The sequence below is a fragment of the Anas acuta genome, chromosome 4 (assembly GCF_963932015.1).
Source record: "Anas acuta chromosome 4, bAnaAcu1.1, whole genome shotgun sequence".
Taxonomy (NCBI): domain Eukaryota; kingdom Metazoa; phylum Chordata; class Aves; order Anseriformes; family Anatidae; genus Anas; species Anas acuta.
The window spans coordinates 57,173,571-57,192,802 of NC_088982.1; the positions used below are offsets into that span (position 1 = coordinate 57,173,571).

The 19,232-nt window shown below is 37.9% G+C and overlaps 1 protein-coding gene across 7 annotated transcripts in view; it reads right to left on the bottom strand.

Annotated features, from left to right (window-relative positions):
* Positions 1-1,836: 1,836 nt before the first annotated feature.
* FAT1 (FAT atypical cadherin 1) overlaps positions 1,837-19,232 on the bottom strand; it is a 109,606-nt gene continuing 92,210 nt past the window's right edge. For 3 of the 7 annotated variants that reach the window (XM_068681449.1, XM_068681452.1, XM_068681450.1), the window contains 11 exons: positions 14,886-15,687; positions 14,111-14,242; positions 13,835-13,998; positions 12,807-13,269; positions 12,151-12,304; positions 11,785-11,895; positions 9,424-10,055; positions 9,005-9,142; positions 6,927-6,986; positions 4,274-4,309; positions 1,837-3,308 (listed from right to left, as the gene is read on the bottom strand). In XM_068681449.1, coding sequence (XP_068537550.1) covers positions 2,683-3,308; positions 4,274-4,309; positions 6,927-6,986; positions 9,005-9,142; positions 9,424-10,055; positions 11,785-11,895; positions 12,151-12,304; positions 12,807-13,269; positions 13,835-13,998; positions 14,111-14,242; positions 14,886-15,687 — 3,318 coding nt within the window. In that variant the 3' untranslated portion in view covers positions 1,837-2,682. Of the gene's footprint in view, positions 3,309-4,273; positions 4,310-6,926; positions 6,987-8,462; positions 8,517-9,004; positions 9,143-9,423; positions 10,056-11,784; positions 11,896-12,150; positions 12,305-12,806; positions 13,270-13,834; positions 13,999-14,110; positions 14,243-14,885; positions 15,688-19,232 lie in introns of those variants that run through there. The other 4 variants (XM_068681456.1, XM_068681453.1, XR_011096312.1 and 1 more) reach the window with 3 other exon arrangements.

Below are 19,232 nucleotides of genomic sequence, written 5' to 3' on the forward strand. Positions count from 1 at the left end.
ACATAAGGTTTTTATTGTAAGGAAAATTGGAGTTGTCTTTGCAAAGTAAAGAGTTTCCTCTGTTCACAGTACTGATAAAGCATGCTCAAGTTTGAGGCTTGTCCTTCTCATCTCTCAGTTTTAAAAGTCTCTTTTCCTAACCTTTCTTCTGTAAACTAGGAACTTTAGGAAAATGTATTTGTAGGACAGGTTTTCATCTTGCCTGGAAGTTATACTAAGCAGGAAATTGTGGAGGAATCGTTAAGTGAGGCAGGACATGTGAATGTTGAGCAGTTGGGAGACAATGGGCTGGTGAAGCACCGTACTCAACTCACATGAGCCTTGGCACGTATACCAGACTGAAAAGCCCGGGAAGTGTTAACCAATCCTGAGCTTAGTTTCTGCAATATGTATGAGTTGATTATGTTCAAACTAGATAAAAGACGACTGAGCTATCCATTAAAGTTGAAGTTCACTGTTCACTCATATTGATGTGCTGGGTCTTCCTTCCGTCGACAACAGGAAATGATGCGAGTCTATGTATTGCCTTCCTCTTACTGATTTTACAGGTCCCATTTCTACTGAGAACCAGATACTAAGAAATGTTGAGCAGAACTCCCACAAAACTTAACCTTTATAGCTCCAGAAGTTATGCAGTGATCTAAACTAATATAGAGCATTTTACCTTTTATTCAGCTCTTTCTAAGCTTCTAAACAAGAAAATGTTTTAACCAACAGTGGGCCTGCTGTACAAAAAGCTCTTTGTTATCAGGGTGTATGCTATAGCATAAAGTCAGTATGTTGTTTTAAGCTCCCTTTTTACATATGTAAAGAGCTTCTTACCTGCATATGGGTTAGTTAACACTAAGGAATGGCTGTGCAGTGCTTGGGTCTGTCCTGTAATCCACTTGTTTCTATTATGCAGCTTGCCAGGCTGACTTGTTTTATGTAGAAATACAAATCCTGTACCCTGTTCTTCCAGGTGGTGGAAGGCTTAAGCTTAGCTCTCTCATGCCTGAGAGAATCTGATATTGAACCTTTCCAGGCTGCAGAATTTTCTGAGATAGTAAGAAGAAATAGAGCTGAAAAGATTGCCAGCTATGATAAAAAAAAAAATAACCAATGTGCTATGGAGTCTGCCCTGAAATTAGTATCCCTCATGCATGTGGTAGAAGGAAGTTTTCTTACTCCTTTAGCTCATCATCAGGACAAATTTACACTGGAGAAATTTGTTAGAGGCTTTTGTTCTTCTCTGGAAAAAATATCAGGGCGATATACAGGCAAACTGTATATTGTCTTGATTTAAAAGTAAATGTTCAGTGTTAACATAAGGCATGAAACTGCAAATGAAATAATAAACTGCTTAACTGCCCCCCACTATGTTTATTGCAAACTCAAAAATTAGCACAAGTTCCAGCATGGAAGTGCACAATCAAAAGACAAATAGTAATGAAAATCACTAAGGTAATTTGGAAAGGAGGAAGCTATTTTAAAGTTTGGGTTCTTCTCTTTAGCTACGTATTTGGGACTTCAGAAAAAATACTCAGTAATTTACATAACAGCTGATATTATATGTTTAAAGAAAAATGCAAACTACCGAGAAGGCTACCAAGTTTGATACCCATCAATCTTTATTCATACTGGCCCAATTACTTTTTAAAACACCGTTAAGTAGACACACGCTGCCATCTAGTGAGCATCTCTGACATAACTGCAGTTTGGTTTCTGAGGAGAGAAAAAGGTTGGAGCAATTGCTTGGAGCAATTAACTTAATACAGTACAAAACATACACAGACTTTAAAAATGCTGCACTGAATGCTTTGTCAATTGTATATTATATAATAGAGATACACAGAGCAAAGCTAAAGTATTTTATTAATAATTTATTGTAAGAAAGACCAGCTAATGGTAATTTCCAGTAAAAACCTTTACAAGACCATTGGATCACAAATATACAGACACTATAAAAACTGTGTCATGGTGGTTTTGGTTCTAAACTGGTATGTAGAGGGTCCTCAACACACTTTCCAAGAAGGGAAAAAATGTTTACAGTTCTAAAATACAGCAACCCATTTAAGACATTTCCATGTAGCTGACCCAGAAAAATATCAGACCTAACCTATGTACAATTGGAATTGTGTGAATATGCTGAGATTTTATAATGAAATGTCAAACCTTAGTTTTTTTGGGGGAATACATACGGTGATACCCTGATTATAATAAGTCAGGGTGCTAGTTTTTAATGGCACACAAACACCACTACTTTCAGTGGAAAACAAATTCACAAAATATCTACAAAATCTAGTTAAAACTATTAAAATCAAAACTGTACATAACATTTACAAAAAGTAGGAGAAAATTAATTTTTATTAGAACTATATAAATATGCATCATGCTAACATGGAGAAGTGGTATGTGATTTTTTTTTTAACATAGACAATGCAAGTACAAAAAGCACATTCAGAAATGGCACAGTCAATGGAAATCTTGGAACAATCCAATTATAGTAGGTCAGGAAATGGAAACAGGCTGATTTAGTGAAATGAACTGCATGATCCAATGTTACCATGCCAGTTTAGCTCACTGAAATAGAAGCATTCACTGTGGCTGGGAAAAAGGAGGGGGGGGGGGAAATAAAAGATTGTGGAGGTTGATCTAGCATTGATAGTTTAATAGTCCAGGCACTTTTGTTGAGTGTGAGTGTCAAACTTCTGTATGTTGCTGGGAATCAAGTGGAGGAATTTTCACATCTTCGAAATGACCGTCATCTCCACTCTCATAGTCACTCATCATGACTTCAGATTCCATTTCACAGCATGCTGACACATCAGAGCATGAAGCTGTGGAAGCATACACAGACATGGACATGTTGTCTACAGTGGGTGCTTCAAAGTCTCTATTGTACCCTAGCGTGTAAGGAGCATAAGGTTCTCTGTAACTGCCATTGACACCACTGGTTGTGGTCTGAGGTTCTGACATGTCTGCAGGGTAATGATGGGGAAGGTACTGGTTAAGGTTAAACCTCTGCCTGCTTCTTGTAGAAGAACCCAAGCTACCTACGGCTGGCATGTCTCTGGGTGGCTGTATTGACTCAAACTGGTCGCTGTATTCTGGTGGTAATGGTGGAAGCTCATCAGGTGCAGGGAAGTCATCAGGTGGAGGTGGAAAATCACTTTCTATGTCATAACCGCCAGGGTAATAGTCTGTATCGATGGCATTTGGATCCGTATAGAGGGGAGCTGACTCCTCGACCACTTCATAATTCGGATACTCCTGGATACCTGGCAGCTGAACACTTGGCATCCAGTCTGATGTATCCCAGTGATAACCTGAAAAGTGAACATTTTTTTAAAAAAGCGGTATTAGTATCTTCAAGTCAGTCTGAAATGAGAAGTCAAAACGTGTATTAAGACAATGCAATCACTGTGATTAGGATACTGCTTGTTAATTGGAGAACAGTTTGCCCAGTTCCACAGAAGACATTCAACACAACACAACTTTACATTTTGCCATGCATTAAGTATTGCATCATTCACATTTAAACTGGTAAATTTTTTCAGACATCTCACCTAACACAGGAAGAGCTGTAGGTCACCTATGGAATATGCTGTCACAATACATAATGGTATAGAACAAATCGTTCACTGGAGAGCAAATAACCAACAGCCTCCTTGAGACTCTTAGTCAACTGTTGAGTAATTACAGCTACGTTGCTAACAGCTGCCTGTTTTTCTTATTAATATACCTAGCATGCATAAGTCTTGCTTTTCCAACATGAAAGAAATAATTGCTAACTGGTAAAGTATCTAGACCATTTTAAATGACTTTACCACTTGGCTGAATTTTAATTTTAATTTCACAAAATGCTGTTAGCTCCACAGTAACTCAAAAAACGGTTTCTCTCAGTGCTTCCACCCCTCTGATAAAATCCCTTTATCTTGGACTATTAGTGAAGACATTCCGCATTCGAATACAAGAACAAAATAGCAAAATCAAGCTTAATCATGCATGAATGACAACTTGATCCTCTTTTTGCATCCTTCCCTTGAATAAGTTTTTATTGTTCTGCTGGAAACTAGATGTAAACCTAATCTCATTAAAAATATACATGTATATATTTTTAATCTAAACATCCCAAAGGAAAATAATACAGAATTGGAATAAAGTGCAAATCTAGTAAAGAATAATCACTGCAGACAAATGCACAGCAAGCAGCTGGTGGTGAGTCTGTGTTAAAGCCAAGTATTAACAAAAATACTTTGGTGAATATCAATGAACTGCATGCAGAAGTCACCTCTTGAATTGCTGAGGTCAGGAACAGCAAAAGATTCTTTAGTTGGCAGAATGAGAAGAAAAAGGAGAAAACATCTGTCGTTAGGAATAAAATACTAAAACCACTGTAAAGACAAACGTATTGACTGTCCTATGATGCTGCTTTTGTCTGTTTTTAATGTACTGTAGACAAATATGCCTATCTATTTAGCAGTACTAAACTTGGCATTTTTCTCCAAGGCTCCTCTGTTAGATTTGTAGAATGGCTACCGAGTCAAAGTAAAGCCTACCTGGGACATTGTTTTGTAGTGGAATAATCTGGAATCCATAGTTTGCTGAAATCCTCATTTCATTCCAATAACTTAAGACTTCTCTTAAAATTGGGTAATGAGATTTGATCAGATTTTATTCTTTTCCCATTTCCCATTGGTTTTCAATACTAAAAGGTATAAATCTTAATAGATGTAGCACTGTGTCTTAACCCAAAGAAAGGAACTTATCTTATTTTCTAGCTTCCCAAGGCTGTGCACAGGGAGACCTGCCTGCTGCTGTACAGCAATCCCAACAATTTATGTTTAGCACAGAAATGTTCTGTACTGTCTGACATCTTAAACCTGTACATTTTCAGGAATTTATATTCCTGGTACAGGTCTGAAAAGAGGGATGACTGCCTATCCTAATCCCAGAATCTTCTAAGAATTGATCCTTTTATCTATTTTCAGAATGGTCTAAGATCTCTGGACTCATCACCAGGATAATGTTGGTCTAAGTAGACCAATAACTATTGGTCTACTTAGAAGACAGCATTCTTTGGTTTTCTAGCGAAATGGTGCAAAGCTGAAGTCAACTTACAGACTGTAGCCTTATAGTTTAGAGCACTTTTAACCAAGAGAGGAGGAGATTTGGGTCCTGTACTCTGCTTCTGAGACCATTTAGCACAAAATACAGAAATAAGATAGAACCCGATGTACTCATATTTCTAGGTGATACATTGTGGACTGGCACTGTATTTCCTCTTGCACTCTGCACCATTGATGTGCAGAGAGCTATAACCTTCCCTGAGGTGCACTGCAGGGAATGCAGGCCTACAAGTGTCCTATGATTGTGTCTAGCTGTAACTTGTGCTTCCAGGATACTTATTGGACAGAGCCACTTGTGGGGCCTAAAGGAAAAGACCATTTGTCCCAGAGCTTGATCTTGCTGAAAGCTTGAGCAAGGATCTCTGCTGCTCAAACTGGCAGCATTCTTAGGGTGCTCCAAAGCACAATTCTTTACCTATGATACTTTGAAAGAAGGAATGCTTGTTAAGACTAGAAATTAGAGAGAGAAACAGCAGAGCAGGACATATTAACCTTTCTATCCTTTCTGAATAGCCTGCAATGCATAAAAGTTGTTTTTATCTTAGTGATACTAAACCAATGAACAGTACTTCCGAGTATCTTGAGGACTAATTCCATGAATTTTAGTTTATATTCATTAAAATCTCAGAGAAAATCTGAGTAAGTTGTTATTGCTCATGTTTTGCTGCTTCTAGTCTTGTATCTCACCCTTTCATAGGTTATCGCACATTACAATTTTCCAGCACTGAGAACTACGCTCTGTATGTAAACATTAATGACAGTCTCATGTGATTAGAAGTTTTTGCATCTGTCTACTTTATAATGTGTAGACATACAAAAAGAGGTTGTACTTCAAATAATAAACCAATCTGTAGCTACTGTAAACATTTTAATGTTCTTAAAAGGGCTTTGTTTCCAGTAGGAGTTAAAACAGACTATAAGACCTTTTTTATTAAGAAATAAAAAACATACACTGTGGATGTAATTTCAGAAGTAACCTCTGCAGACTTGTAGTGGTGTGTGTGGGGATATAAAGGAGCAAACTACTTAGATATCCTGAAAGTTCCAGTGATATGCAAGTCCATTGAAATGTTAGTGTTTGTATGGGCTCACTGGCACCTCTATTACTACTATAATTTTGTAAAGTTTGTAGTTTCTAGAGTGATCTTTTCTTAAATGTTAGCAGGAAGAAAAAAATCCAGTGAAAATTGCTACTTTGCTTCTATCTAACTTCACATAAATACGTTTGTGTTTGTGTGTATGTATTTGGAACATACATACACATAAACACAGGTTTTAGATATTCCAGTAAGAATAAGTAGCAAGCAACTACTTAAATTGTTAGGGATGTGTATGCCTATATACCTCAACTTCACACTAGAAATCAGCATTTTCTGCTAAAGAGACAGACTGACCTAAAGACCAAGGAAGTGGGTATCGGATTACTCATGTTCTGCCCAGCCACTGCCACTTGGTGCAGGTGGGAAAAGAAAAGGAACAGGGAGTGCTGTTTTTTCATCTACTTCAATGTATATAACTGCCTTTGATGCTGTCTCAATTCTGCTGGAAGCTTTATTGTGAATAGTGTCAGACAACAGTAAGAACAAAGACCTTTGTACACCAATATGTTTTGCAAGAAATCACATTCTGAACCTGTCCACAGGGTAGCCACAGCATTCACATGAAAATATAATACACATACAATATATTATTTACTAAAGCTTATCAGGAAGTCTAAGTAAAGTTTATAACTCCCATCTGCTAGAACTAAATTACTAGAGACAAACATGCATTATTCTGCCAAAGCAGTAAATAAATATGAAAACATGTATATACCTTCTTTTTCCACCGAGTCAACAACAGCATTGACAAGGTGTATTACAGTCACTACGGAAGCTTGTAAAAGGTATAAAAGGAGCAAATTAAAACAAACCTATAGTTAGCATCACTTTAAACAGCATACAGGTATACAAAAAATACTGTAAAATTGCAGTTCATTACTATTTTTAAAGCAAGATTATACAGATACTCCCTATGTAGAAAGCAATTGCATACAACATCTAAAACACATCTCTGAACCTGACTTTTATTCTTTATAAACATGGTAAAGTACTTGTTACAATTACTCTTGAAACAAATTCTGCACAAGCACAGAAGTGCTTTAACTGTATTAGAATTTCTGGAATATTGCCTTAGTAGAGTGTTTGTATCATACTTCATCTAGATAGCATTTAGAAGGGTCTAGTTTATTGCTTGAGTAGGGTGAATTAAAGAATAACACATTAGGCTTCCCCTTTAGGCAGCCAACTGCTATTTTTTCCCCTCAATGGAGGGGTAGAATCTTTCACTAAAATGAACTACAATGCTGGAATATGGAAAATATATATGAAAACACCTGTGCTGACCTACTTGTGTTTGAACAGTAGTATCATAGTAAGAATGCGAAATTCAGGTTGTGACAATTTTGATTGTTTTTAAATAAGAATGAAAATATTTAAAAGATTAATTAATCACAATATACTTTTGGAAGGGAGAAGGATTTACTTTTAAAGGAGTAGGATGAGGTAGGCACATGCAATTTGTTTGCAAGGCTGAGGGATTAAAATTTCAAACTAATAAATTCAGAATCTACCTAGAAGGGAGGAAGGAATAATCTCTATGATGCTACAGCTATTTATCTTAGAACGATGCCATATATTGATAATTTAGTAATACAAGAAATACCAGTAGGCATGTATGAAATATATGGGATGAAGGGGAGGGGAGAACAACATGTACTGCACAACACTTAATACCACAGGAAGAAAGTTGATATCAATTCTACTGATAAAATGATGAGTACTGTAAGCATACCGTTTTACTTTCACCAATCATTAACAGATGTTTCTTTCCATGCTTTTAAAGAACAAACCACTCTACCTTTGTTGAGAAGTAGAATGTTCTTTATTTCCTAAGCTAAAGGAATTTCAAATTCTTTTTCCCATACAGAGACAAAAGCATGAATTGGAATGAAGAGTTATAGCTTAATTCACTAAGATAAGGTGTTTTGAGACCGCTGTGGTTTTGTCCAATCAATCTGAAATATTTCTGAATACACAGATGCATTTGTATCAACTGTAAAAGCATCTGTCATCACAATGGAAAAATAAAACACTTCCAATTAATAATAATAACAACACAATCCACAAATAAGTACGCTGATTTTGGACTGGAGTTGCGATTAAAATATTTGTATTTTCATAGGGCTTTTTTTCAATGCATGATTTTTTTAATGAATTCAGTTTAATCATGGTGAAAGCCAAGTATACTGCTCTACTGTAATAAAATTCTTTTTTGTGCAGCTTCCTTCATTACTAAAGTAATCAAACTTACAAGCGGTCCCTTAAACTCTGCTCTCACTCAGAACTGATCTGATCCATATGGGAGCTGAGGTCGCAGCAAGAAAAAGAGAAGGAGACAAATGAAACTGTAACACCAGAAAGCTTTACTGAAAGCTGAACGTCAAAAGCTAAAGTTATATTTGTGCAGAGGCTATTTTTTAAATTCACTGTATTCTTGCATAAATTGATAACTAATGATTACCTAGAAGAGTTTCTCAAATCTGAGAATGCATTTTTAACGCTGTTTAAGACAAGGCTCCAAACACCTTGTGCTGCATGTTCACACTTAAAATTCTAACAGAATAAAAAAAATATATATTTTAAGGTAAAGTAACTAACATGAGGTGTAAAATAGGCAAAACCCTTTAATACCCAAATCTGTTAGTTTTTAAAATAGATACTAATATATATTAAATAGGTTATTATTTAATATATATTAGATACGTGTAACTCCTATTGATACTGAGAGATTTAGATGCAAAGACAGAACAAATGAATGTAAGTGGTAGCACGACATGATTATAGTTTACGTACCATTGTCATCACATGATTCAGATTGGAAGGAGCTGAGAGACTGGACCTCAGACATGCTTTCTCTAGCACTGTATGGATGGGAGCTCTTTTCATCCAGAGGCTTTTTTGAAAGGCAGGGGTCAAGATCTACTACTTTAGCTGAAAGAAAAAAAAAAAAAAAAAGAGTGAGACAATTAACAGACCCTAAAAATTAAGATTAAAAGAATCAATAAAAATCAAGGGTCTCTAAGATCTATGCATTTTAACAAAAGTTAGTAGTATGAAGCCTAATCAGACTCACAAACTTGTAAACTCATAATGTCTTTTCTACCATAACACAGATGGACTTTGAGTTCATAGTAAAATTATACTGTAGTCCTTACTCAGAAACTTTATCACTATCTTGAACTGAAAGATAACAAAATAAGAACACTTCTTACTGTCATAATCAAAATCCCAGCTGGGCTTCTGTATTGAATCACTGTCTGAAGGAGAGTTGGAGGGAGGTGGAGGTGGCAGGTTTGGTGCTACACTGCAAACAGCTACAGCCTTCCGGTGCCCATGTACAGAATCTGGGTTAAAAGTACTAAACTCTGGGTGCTCAGGGATAGCAGACCCCTCAAAAGAATTCCTGTCCAGATTATTCCTGGAGTCGCTTGGAATGCTTGGAGTGTATGAAATGGGACGAACAGGAACCTGTGGTGGGATGTCAGAATAGATGTTCTTGTTCACTTTTGCATCAAAATAAGGTCTTTGCAAGAAAGCTGTTGTAGCTCCCAGTTGCTTGTCTTCAGGTTCTGGCTGGTGTTTCTTCTTTCTACTGATCACTTTGCGGCAAACAACAAAAATCCCAACTAACAAGAATATTCCCACGATGAAAACAATAATTCCGATTACTTCGGCTAAGCCAATGTTCCAAGGCGTTGAAACATAGTTGTTAAGAACAATGTCTGTGCAGTGTTTTCCTCCAAAGCCATGGCTACAATTGCAGTGATATGAACCGTAAGTATTCTCACAATGGGCACCATTAAGACAGGGGTTTTCTGTGCATTCATCAACATCAGTCAGGCACCTACCAGACACAGAGTAAAGAAATAATGGTTAATTTACAGTAGTAGTCACTGTTGTCATTTCCTGGCTCTCAACAGTTCTAGATATATTTAATATGTAGTACCTGCTGTACAGTACCAGGTAATTTGCTATGTTATCAAGACTGCAGACTTCAATCAACTCAAATTGTTAGCGAAATTTTTATCCATGTTACTTATCTGTGGCCCCACTGCCATTATCACACAGAATCACAGAATTTCTACGTTGGAAGAGACCTCAAGATCATCGAGTCCAACCTCTAACCTAACACTAACAGTCCCCATTAAACCATATCCCTAAGCTCTACATCTAAAAGTCTTTTAAAGACTTCCAGGGATGGTGACTCCACCACCTCCCTGGGCAGCCTGTTCCAGTGTCTAACAATCCTTTCAGTAAAGAAGTTCCTCCTAACATCTAACCTAAAACTCCCCTGGCGCAACTTAAGCCCATTCCCCCTCGTCCTGTCACCAGGCACGTGGGAGAACAGGCCAACCCCCACCTCACTACAGCCTCCTTTAAGGTATCTGTAAAGAGCAATAAGGTCGCCCCTGAGCCTCCTTTTCTCCAGGCTGAACAAGCCCAGCTCCTTCAGCCGCTCCTTGTAGGACTTGTTCTCCAGGCCCCTCACCAGCTTCGTCGCCCTTCTCTGGACTCGCTCAAGCACCTCCATGTCCTTCTTGTAGCGAGGGGCCCAAAACTGAACACAGTACTCGAGGTGCGGCCTCACCAGAGCCGAGTACAGGGGGACGATCACCTCCCTAGCCCTGCTGGCCACACTGTTTCTGATACAAGCCAGGATGCCGTTGGCCTTCTTGGCCACCTGAGCACACTGCTGGCTCATATTCAGCCGACTGTCCACCATCACTCCCAGGTCCTTCTCTGCCTGGCAGCTCTCCAACCACTCATCTCCCAGCCTGTAGCTTTGCTTGGGGTTACTGTGCCCCAGGTGCAGGACCCGGCACTCGGCCTTGTTGAACTTCATGCAGTTGACCTCAGCACATCGGTGCAGCCTATCCAGATCCTCCTGCAGAGCTTTCCTACCCTCAAGCAGATCGACACACGCACCTAACTTGGTGTCATCTGCAAACTTACTGAGGGTGCACTCGATGCCCTCGTCCAGATCATTGATGAAGATATTAAAGAGGACCGGCCCCAGCACCGAGCCCTGGGGGATGCCACTAGTGACTGGCCTCCAACTGGACTTGACTCCATTTACCACGACTCTTTGGGCCTGGCTATCCAGCCAGTTTCTAACCCAATGAAGCGTGCGCCAGTCCAAGCCATGGACTCCAGTCTCAGAGCATTATGTGGCTTTTCAGAACAATGACGTAAGCTTGTTTCCTTGTAAAGTGCTGAGGAATTTCTCTTGAAGGGGACTTCTAACTAGAATGTTTCCTTTAGACCGAGGAGTCTTTGCATTGGGTCTGCCTCTTTCCTTGCTCTTTCAGAATGTGCCAGTTTGCCATTTTTCAGTGTTATATCTTTCTGCACCTTCTGTGTGCTTCCATCCGCAAAGTCTTAGAATGGTTTAATTTGTATGCCTGAGGAATAACTTCCATGGTCCACTAGATGTGGTTGGATAAATGTGCACATGTATCTGTGTGCATCTTAGCCCACGGTTTGTTTCAGTGTGTTCCCTCTGCTTTCTACCCCCAGAATTTAAGGAAAATTTGTATAATTCTTAAATGGAATTAGTATGATACTATACTCACCTTTCTCCACGGAAGCCCGCTTCGCACTCACAAACAGGTCCATCCAAACTGTCAATACACCTGCCGCTGTTTTTACAAGGATTGTCTTTACAATATGGACCCAGCTGGCACCTGAAGAAGAGAAAAAACAACAATAATGAAAAGAGCTATTAACTGTAAGTTCAGTATGTAGTATGGGATTCAAGGCTGCAACACAGGGGTTGGCATTAACCAACTCCAGTGGGTTTCAAAGTCTGGGCTTTTGAGTAGAAAATAGAAAATAGGCTATAAATGTAACATTTTTTTTGTTTTGTTTTAGATTTCCCTGATTTCTTTTTTGATCTAATGGGTTTATTTGTACAAAAAAGCCCCACCATACAAACATACCTTTGGCCTGTGTATTGTCCTCTGCATTGGCAGATGAAATCATCACTGACTGAGATGCAAGTACCACCATAAAGGCAGGGGTTGGAAGCACATGGGTTGACGCTTACATCGCAGTGAGTTCCCATGAACAGAGGAGCACACTTGCAGTAGTAACCTGAAATCAAATACAGTCTTTTTGAAAGACACATGTGGCTTTACTGGATTCAAGACAAAATCCTCCCTGCCCGCCTACTAGTTGAAAGAGAGAGAGAATAGGCATAGAAATATTTTATCAAAAGATGAATGAAAGTCTAACAGTCTAGTTTTTCTTGGGTATGACTCAAGGTTAACTTCCACTTGTCTCACAGAACTGAAGCTTTTCACAATGTTTTCAGAAATTTTTAAGCTCTAAAGCAGGCAGTCAGAGAACAGACCTCAGGTGTTGCCACAGATGAGTAAATCCCAACTTTGCTTCATGAGCTTTGCCTACTTCCTATCCCAAGGAACTGAGCCTAGACCACACGCAGACACAGCCTTTCCTACCTGGCTAACAACCACCCTTCTTCAACTCACTGGAAAAGCAAAAATTATTTACAAAACTGTTCTGGCTTTCCAAGGCAAGTAAGTGGGAAAAGAAGTTTTGAAAACTAGCAGCAGAACAATCCAGCACAGCTTACCTCCATTTGACAATGCATTGCAGATGCCTCCATTCTGACAGGGGTTGCTTGAACAACCTTCTGTTGTGGTGAGTAAGCACCCAGGAGTCACATCGACAGATTCTTCCAGGTGTGCATAATTTCGTGGCTTGCTGTTCAGGGGAAGCTCTTGTCCATTAAGTACAATAGAGTCCATGCAGCCTCTGAAACCATTGCTAACCTGAGGACTCCTACCATGTCTTGTACCTTGCTGCCGAATATGACCGCCAAAATACACATGATTATCTAGGTTTAGTGTCCTAAGTGTACCAGGAGCAGTACCAGATGCAGTATGCACCCTGTCCAGAACAAGTCGTGCGTAATTTCCATCCACTTCAAGAGATACTGAATGCCACTGGCCATCGTTAATCTGAATGCTCTGAACAGAGACAATCCCAGGTCCACTGCCACAATCAAATTTATATTGCAGCCGTCCATGGTGAATCTGTGGAGGAAAGACACATCATCAACAAGTGGACCTCACAGAGAATCCCTGCAAAAAGTAGAACTTCAAAATATCAACACCTATAAAAGTTTTTGTTTGCTGGAGAGACAAGGTTATGATGGTCTTCATAAAGAGCAGTTTACTGACATTATATTCCAAACATTCACAGTGACTATGATTCATTTTATAGGATTCTTTCAATTAAAATGCATAGTTAGTACATTTTTTTTCTCCAGTAAAGAACTCACAGATCATCATCAAAAGATTGCAGCACTTGAAGATGTGCCTTTAATCTCATGTTTTGTGTGACTAATCTCCCACATAGTTTAAAAACTTTTTCTGTGTGGACTTATATCATGCACAAATAAATAAAAAAAAAAATATGAAGGATCTATTTTAAGTATTAACTTTAAACACTGAAGAAAACAGATTCTTTGTACACATTAAAAACATTCTGTACAAGTTTGCCACCAGGATCCACAAGAAACTCTACTTTGAAGGCAGTTCTCAACTGTAACAACTCCACAAAGATTATAGTAAAAATAAAAGAGGTTAAGACGTGTACCTCTAAGATACTGTAGTCTGTTCCTCGAGCATACATAACAACTGCATGAGCAGAGTAGGTTCTGAGTCTCATTGTCAGCTTCATTTCCTCTTTGTTCTCATTTTCCATGAGACGGTATTTCACATAGCTGCTCCCACTAAATGTCACAGCAGAGCCAACTGATTCTGAGGGATACAGAAAAGCATGAAATGTGTTAACACTGGACTGGAATCAAATTTACCTTTGGAAAGTAATAATATGGCTTTAGGCAGAGATTTTTTTAAGAAAATTTCTCACCAGGACACTGTCCAGCTTTGCTGTCATGGCAAACACAGGTGTATTTTCCTTCCTTTGGATCTCCTAAACATTCGGTACCTTCAGGGCATGGGTTTCCTTCACACACACTATTTACTATGGGGCATTTCCCTTCTGTAAAATGAAATACACTCAATTTAGGGAATACATTCATTTAGGGAGAGGAGAAGAATTGTGTGTTTGAGATAGAAAATGAATGGGTTTTAAATATTTACTTCAGGTGTGATTTCAGCCAACAATGTTAGTTGATGATTTTTAAAAGCTATGTTGATTTCCTAAGAGTGAAAGACAAGTTCATTATTTGTTATAAACCTGTATGTATTTTGATGCATATTCATTTCCCAGTTCAAGCTGTCATTCAGAGCCAAGTTAGGAAGGTCTGTGAGATACTTCCATGCAGAAACCAGGAAATATTTAGGTACTTTGCAAGAACTTTTGTGCATGCAAGACTGAACAGCCATTATTTCAGACAATTTAGAAGAGGCAACAACTGAAGGAACTTCTTTCATAAATTGGAAAATGATGGGGTACCTATAAAAATCCTCTCCCATCAACTTACATTAGATAAAATCTTGCTGCCGCATTTAAAGAGAAGAATTACTCCTTACTCTGAATATAATTAGGCAAACGTTGCAGTGAGGGTTACAGGACATTCTTACTCTTTGTCCTGTAATATTCATTTTCCCCAGTGGATTATGGCTGTTCAAAACCAGACAAATTGTTTGAAGGATACTGTTATCTATTCTGCTTTTCTTACCTTTACAAAGACAAACTGCTGTTCTGTGATGACGGGGAGTGACAAAACTCAGCCTGGCTGTGCTGTGGGTTGACATGATGTTCTCATCCACCGTTACTTTTTCTTCACAGAATTTCAAAGGACAGTCTAGGCCCGCACATAGCTTATGGAAAACATCAATTATCCGGACACCTAAAATCTCCTCTAGGTCAGGCACAGAAGAGTTTATCTTGTGAAGCAAAATTCTCATTGGGTGCTGAGAGCTGCCAGATTTTTCAATATTCAGGAGGACATCAAGGTTTGAAGGAGGATCAGAAGGCTGCAAACTAACAATCTGGATGTCGTTTCTCCTCACACCCAAGATGTTTCTTAAAGCTCTCTGGAAATTGCGCCAGTAATCACCAATGAATTCTTCAGGAGCAAGGTTTGCAAAGCGTATTGCAATGCTGTGATTTAGTAAATCTTGCGTGATTTGTCTGATGTGCACAGTAATATCAGCTGCAGTTGTAAATTTTCCATCTGTAACTGTGACATTTAGGAGGTATTGTCCTACATCTAACTTCTTATGTGCTATTAGTTTGCCCCCGGTACTGGAAACGGAGAACAAGGATTCCATTTTGGGGTCCAGGCTATATGTCAAAGTATCATAAACATCTTGATCAGTTGCATGAATTTTTCCAATGACACCACCTGAGTATTCTTCCCCAAAGGCTGTAATAAAGATTTCCAGAGGCAGAATTGCTGGAGAATAAATGCTTTCCTCAATAACTCTAATATCAATGTAAGTCAGAGATGACAACGGTGGCTTTCCATTATCTGTGACCTAGTGGAAGATGAGGACAGAATTCAATTTTTGCTTTATTTCATCAAATTCTACTGTAGATACTGTGCTCTATGCAGTAGTGTTGTATTTTTCTATACAAAAGAAAATTCAAATGTTCCTAAAGGAAAATGCTTTACAAAAATTCATAAATGCACATTTATGAAAAGTTAATTTTGAAAATTCAGAAAACTCATAAAGTGCACACACACAAACATGTTTTCATTTCTAAGATTAAAAGGATACAGTACTATTAATACCTGGAAATGCAAGGAAGCCTACTAGCACTTATGGCAAATACAGAGGAAATGCACAATAGCTGATTTCAGACAGCAGATGGTGCTTGAAGCTTTTTTATTTCAAGCATGGAAAAAAATTACAAACTCTAAATGACTCATGGACTATGCATTTACAACATGCTTCACCAGAGTTATTAGGAGATGGTCTTGAAGACAATCTAAATGCAGTATACCAAACAGTACTGTAAAATTAAAACAATGTATATAGAAAGTTATAATTAATTATGCTCTCTTTGATGATTAGCAATCATGGAGAGGAAAAAAGCAGCCTGTAATGGTATTTGCTTCAGACAAGTAAAGTAATTAATAAAATCAGCCTAATTCAATTTTAAAGCCTTTTTAAACATCATGTCTCCTGCCCTCCACCCTTTTTCTGACACAAACATACATTGCTGGTGGTTGAAGAGAGAAAAAAAAAATAAAAAAAAAAAAGAGAAGAGTGAGAAAACAGCATTCCCCTGGGTTTTCTTTCTCTCTTGCTGTTTCTCAGTTCTTATTTCGCTTCTAGCTTTTTCCCAGAGCTGTTTCCCAGTTACTGAAAGTGAGATTACAGAAACAGGCAAAGAAGTGGATCAGATGTGAAAGAACAGAGGGAAAATATACTGCACTGTTCAAAAGATTTTACAGTAATTTTATGATGACTACAGGTAGGTGGTACACATTGCAGATCTATGCAGTGAAGCTGCTTTTGATTGTTCATTTAAATTTAAGCAAAAAGAAAAACTCCGGCACAAGATTACTGCAAATATATACATAATTAGAATTTTAAGAAGGTAACTTATGTGTCACAGAACTACATATTTTTATCAGTAACTCCAAAAGCCAGGCATGGCTAGAAGCTTGACCTCTAGTTACCCAAACATAAATAAGGAGAGAAAGAAAGAGAGCTTTTGCTGGCAAAGTTTTGTTTTGCCTAGATTTCTGCCTGGAAACAAGACAAGGAAGGCAGTTTAGCTAAAGGACAAATGCCCAAGGGAAAACAAGAAAATACTTAAACAGTCAAGCAAAATTACAACAAATGGACAGCAAGAAGGAAAGAAGAGCCCCAGGAGAAAATATTTTTCAATAGTTCAGTTATTTAAAAATCTGCTGTGGTTTTAAACTAAAGACTTCAGACTGTGGCACAAAAGACTGTATGACTCATAGCTGAAGATTTCACACAGTAATGCTGTGAGACATTTGTTAATGGATAATCTATTTCCTTTGGAAAGCAAATGTGAGTGGCACGAACACGTAGGTGGCTGTTGGAAAAAATCCTTATTTTTCTTAAAAACACTTAAGTTAAATAAAAGGATCGTGTAAAAGATTCTTAGTGGTACTGGTTTGTGTGTGTAAGTATTGTAGGGGGGAAGGGTTTTCTCAGTTAGAGTAAACCTGTAAAATAAGACCTCTGCCTCAGCAATCCACTCAGAAAGTAATGAAGGTGAAAGCTGAGAGTACTGAAAAGCAGGGGCAATGAAGGTCAGTTAAAAAAACAAAACCAAGCATCAACGCATCATGCACAGCCATCAACTTAAGAGCTGCAAGAACAAAACAAAAATTAAAAACCTGGTAAACTTGAGAAGATGCCTTTGTTTTTTGTTTTTTTAAAAAAAGTCATTCTTTTAAGTGGAAAGGGAAAGAGTATTTTTCCCAGAAGGTCATTTATTTGTTTTTGTGTGTGTCATTGAAACTGAAGGCTTGTGATCGGAAATGCCTAGTTTTAGTCTTGGATGCCTTCATACTTGTGTATGCTGACTCGCTAAAGAAAAGATAATAGCAAATTATAGCACTGTGTCAATTTAAAAAGCTATCATAATAAACGATGATAAATGGCAATTGAAAGACGGTGACATACTTCCAGAATCCAGACAGGGAACGTTTAAATCAAAGGATAAGACAGGTACAAACATTGAGATAGCGTGATAACAGCATTAAAAAAATGACATTAGTATAGTCTGCTTTAGGATGTATGATCTTTGAAAAGCCTTTGTTCTAAATTAGTATATTTGTTTTAAGATGCTTGTTTAATTACTGTGTGCCATTAAAATATCCCTTTTATTCATTAGAAACAAAGAAGAAAAAGTCTTAGAAAAAAGACACTTTTCAAGCGTTATGCTAAACATAAGACAGATAGAGTACTGACAGGCTGCTTACAGGCATCCTACAGCCTAGATGACTTGGAAATGAAAATAAATCCACCTAGAGAAAGGTGTTAGATAGGCTCCTCATACAGGCAGACACGTTAGGAAGGACCAAATGTTCAGGTAAATCATGAAAAGGGACAAAGGCAGTGTAAGGCTCCACAGAACAGTCATAATTACAGCTGCATGCATTCATAGGAATATGCTTTAGAAGCAAAATACATAGAAATCAGTTACTGCTCAGAAAAAAAAATATATAAAACATACAAATCTTGTATGATACTAAGAGCACATACAGGAAAAATACTACTTGACATTCTTCCCTTAGCAAAAAGGTGACAAAAATTTGGAAAACCCATTACATAAGAGTAACAAAGCCCACCTCTACTGCTCTTTTGGACTCATGCAGCCTAGGAAGGCCAACAGAGCCATCACTTCAAGGCTAACCTGTCCCATAAGGTCATTACTGAGAAGAAAATAGCTGACAGGGGGACGATTTATATCCCTACCCCCCTTTTTCATCCATGTATATGGAAATATATCATATAAGGAATATTCATATTCCTTATCTAGAACTGAAATGGAGCCTTTATCTATGCTGATTCTTATACTGATGTCTCCTTATACCACATTTCAGTGACTCAAGCAGGAAATCACAGTACCTGTGGGATTTTTTTTTCCTTGCCCAAAGAAGAGAGAGATGTGCAAATACACCACGATTATTACCCCAGTGTGGACAGAATTCACTATGCCCTGGAGCAAATACTACTGGTCTAGCACTCTGCACATTTGCTCAGAAATTATGTGCAATATTACACAGGAGAATAACATGGAGATTTAAAGAAATTCCTGTAGGCCATGTAAAAATAAAGGTGAGAAGTTTTCTTAAAATATGTATCTGGAAATGAAGTGTAAGAATTAAGGCCAACTATTTTTAGCCTACCAATTTCAAGTTCCCTGGTCACAGTTTCTTAATTTATTACTGAATTATAAAGGGCTGGATTTGATTTAAAAAAAAAAAAAGGCTTAAACTTTATGTTAGGTTACAGAAAGTATTTAGAGAACTTTGCTATATACTCTCTGTTAATGTAACTGATTTTTGAACATGGCCTGGTCTTTTGGCACA